The 2,500-nt window shown below is 36.7% G+C and overlaps 1 protein-coding gene across 1 annotated transcript in view; it reads left to right on the forward strand.

Moving 5' to 3' along the window:
* Positions 1-2,500, forward strand: part of LOC138005731 (stress-induced-phosphoprotein 1-like) — a 21,518-nt gene that overhangs the window by 12,206 nt on the left and 6,812 nt on the right. Inside the window, exons 3-4 of the mRNA XM_068851917.1 lie at positions 1-12; positions 463-499. The exon at positions 1-12 is cut by the window's left edge and continues 165 nt beyond it. Coding sequence (XP_068708018.1) covers positions 1-12; positions 463-499 — 49 coding nt within the window. The remainder of the gene's footprint in view (positions 13-462; positions 500-2,500) is intronic.

Consider the following 2,500-nt stretch of genomic DNA (forward strand, 5'->3'; position numbering starts at 1 on the left):
TATGTAAATCTGGTATGTTATGAATTATACAATGTACTTTTTGTGTTCATGTTTTCTGTTACATCAAGAAAATGTTAAGTAGCACCTCAGTTCAAGTCAGAAAATTCCATTCAGGTTTCTTATGCAGATTTTCAGAATTTTAGACAATTACAATTTAACGCTGCACGGTCTTATGTGAAGGCCTGGCAGGATAAAACTGTCCTTTTAATTTCATGGAGTCGTGTATAAAGAAGACCATCTAGGATGTTATCAAACTTGTTAGGTGTATTATTACCCTGGTACTGCTGAAGTGTCTGAGGCTAAATTTATTTACGATTTACATGCATGTATGAATTTGTCCGCCATAGACTTATTGTTATTTTTAATTGAATATTAATTATCATACTGGTAGATTTTGTTGTACAGAATTCACAGATGCATGGTTCTGTACCTAATTACCAACATATTACTATCAATTTTCAGAGAAAATTCGAGGAGGCTCACGAGGATTGTGACTCTGGTATGTGGCCTGTACTGTACATGTACATGTATGTGGTTTCTGTTTAATGTGATATTTGTATTTTTTTGTAATTGATTTGGATTGGCTATAATCAAGTATGCACTTTTATCCGAAGGAATAAAGCTATGATATATAGGATCCTGCCCTGATACGTTAAAGTTTTTGTTATTGTTATTAATTTATACTATTATCTTTTATCTTGTGGTACTGATTTTATTGATTTCACATGCCAAATAGGTTACTGTTGGTAACATTAAATTTTTTGTCCTTATATTAAATGAGATTTTACTGCCCCATCAGTAAAATACGGTTAATGGAACGTGACCGTACTAAAAGGGGCTATTCATGTCGCGTAATTAGGCCCGGTTCAGACGCTGTACTTCACATGAGCCGAATCGAATTCGAATTTAGACCGACCCAAATTAATTAATCCCGGCTGAATTGATTCAGACGCCGAACTTAATTGCGCCGGAATTAATTCACAGAGGCATACTATGACTGAAGAAAACTGCAAAGTTGTAATAATTTCTGCATTTGATTCGGCTCATGTGAAGTACGGCGTCTGGATCAAAGTCGCTCCACAGCCGTAATTCCCGGCTATTAAAGCCAGGTGGGAAAAATTGCCTAGCCAATCCTAATTAAACTGGTCGTTCTGAATTGATTCAGACGCCGTACTTCACATGAACTTAATTCAATAAATTAGATTCGGCTCGTGAAGTACGGCATGTGAACCGGGCCTTAGTTATCTTTGTGTTCTTTGTAGTCGGTCGTTCAATTAATGCAAGGTCATAAAATCAATGGTCTTGTTGTAAATAAAGTGAGGACATATATAAAGACTTCGTTCCTAGATCTGAGTTTATAATGTACACCTGCATTGGCCAAATCTGTTAAGGCCTCATTCATAACTGTTAAAGAACATGTGTAATGCCTACCTGCTCTTAGTAGAAGCTGTACAACTGGCTAATTTAATAGACAGAGTCTAGCTATAAAAGCCTCAGTTAGCCGTCTTGGCAGTTTGTCTTCTATAGTATTAACCAACTACTGGTAGCTGTTTGCATTTGTTAAAGTCTTTTCATCATGGTGGGGGGATGCAGTGCCTTGCACGCATCTGTGGCGGTTAAGTCTGCGCAGCGACTTTCCCCAAGCTTGTTGGCTCGTTTGCCTTAGTTTGTACATTGCTCGCTAACCAATACTCTTGTCCGATCCAGCACGTGTTGTTTACCAATCAGCTCATAGTGCTGGAGAGATAAGCGAGGTTGTTCTATATCACGCAATCTGGAAGTCGCATAGGCTAACCAGTTGCAAGGCAGTGTTCGCTTAAAAAAAATGCCAATTTACGTCTGTTGACTTGTTACTGTTATGTGTTAAAAGCTAAGTTAAACTATGTTGATACCAAAGAACAGTGACATTAATAATTATTTATAGTACTGTGAGCAATTTCTTTTAATTATTGTTATTTTTTTCTAATCATCAATGATTAATGTGCAAAATTGCATGGTTTGCAATTCTGCAAATCAGACGACAGGTGCCTTAAGTACAGATTGGGATCTCTTGATTCAAGATGTACATATACTTAGATAAACAAGAGGCTGTAGTCTGCTCATGAACATTGCTTTTTTGTTTGACAGCAATATCTGCAAGTTATTTTATTGTTAGATGAAAGATATTTGTATAATGATTTGTGACGAGCATCAGTTTATCCTAATAGATAAAATAATAATAATTATTATGGGTGGACATTAGAGGAGAAGTCAGCAAAGAGACTTTTGACCAAGTGTAGGCTACTTGTAGCCTTTGAGGTACATCATGTGGATCAACTCTCGTGCTAAGTCCAGTAAATTCTTACGCAAGCTGATCTTGTATAAGTTGTTACATCATTGTTATTCTCAACAAAACCTCACCTCAGGTAGTTTTGCAAAGGTGCTGTAACTTGGTTAGGCTTGCAACATGAGACTTCCTGATTTTGTTTTGACTAGCACTTATTTCTGAATTGTGCATGTA

This window comes from Montipora foliosa, chromosome 6 (assembly GCF_036669935.1).
Source record: "Montipora foliosa isolate CH-2021 chromosome 6, ASM3666993v2, whole genome shotgun sequence".
Taxonomy (NCBI): Eukaryota; Metazoa; Cnidaria; class Anthozoa; order Scleractinia; family Acroporidae; genus Montipora; species Montipora foliosa.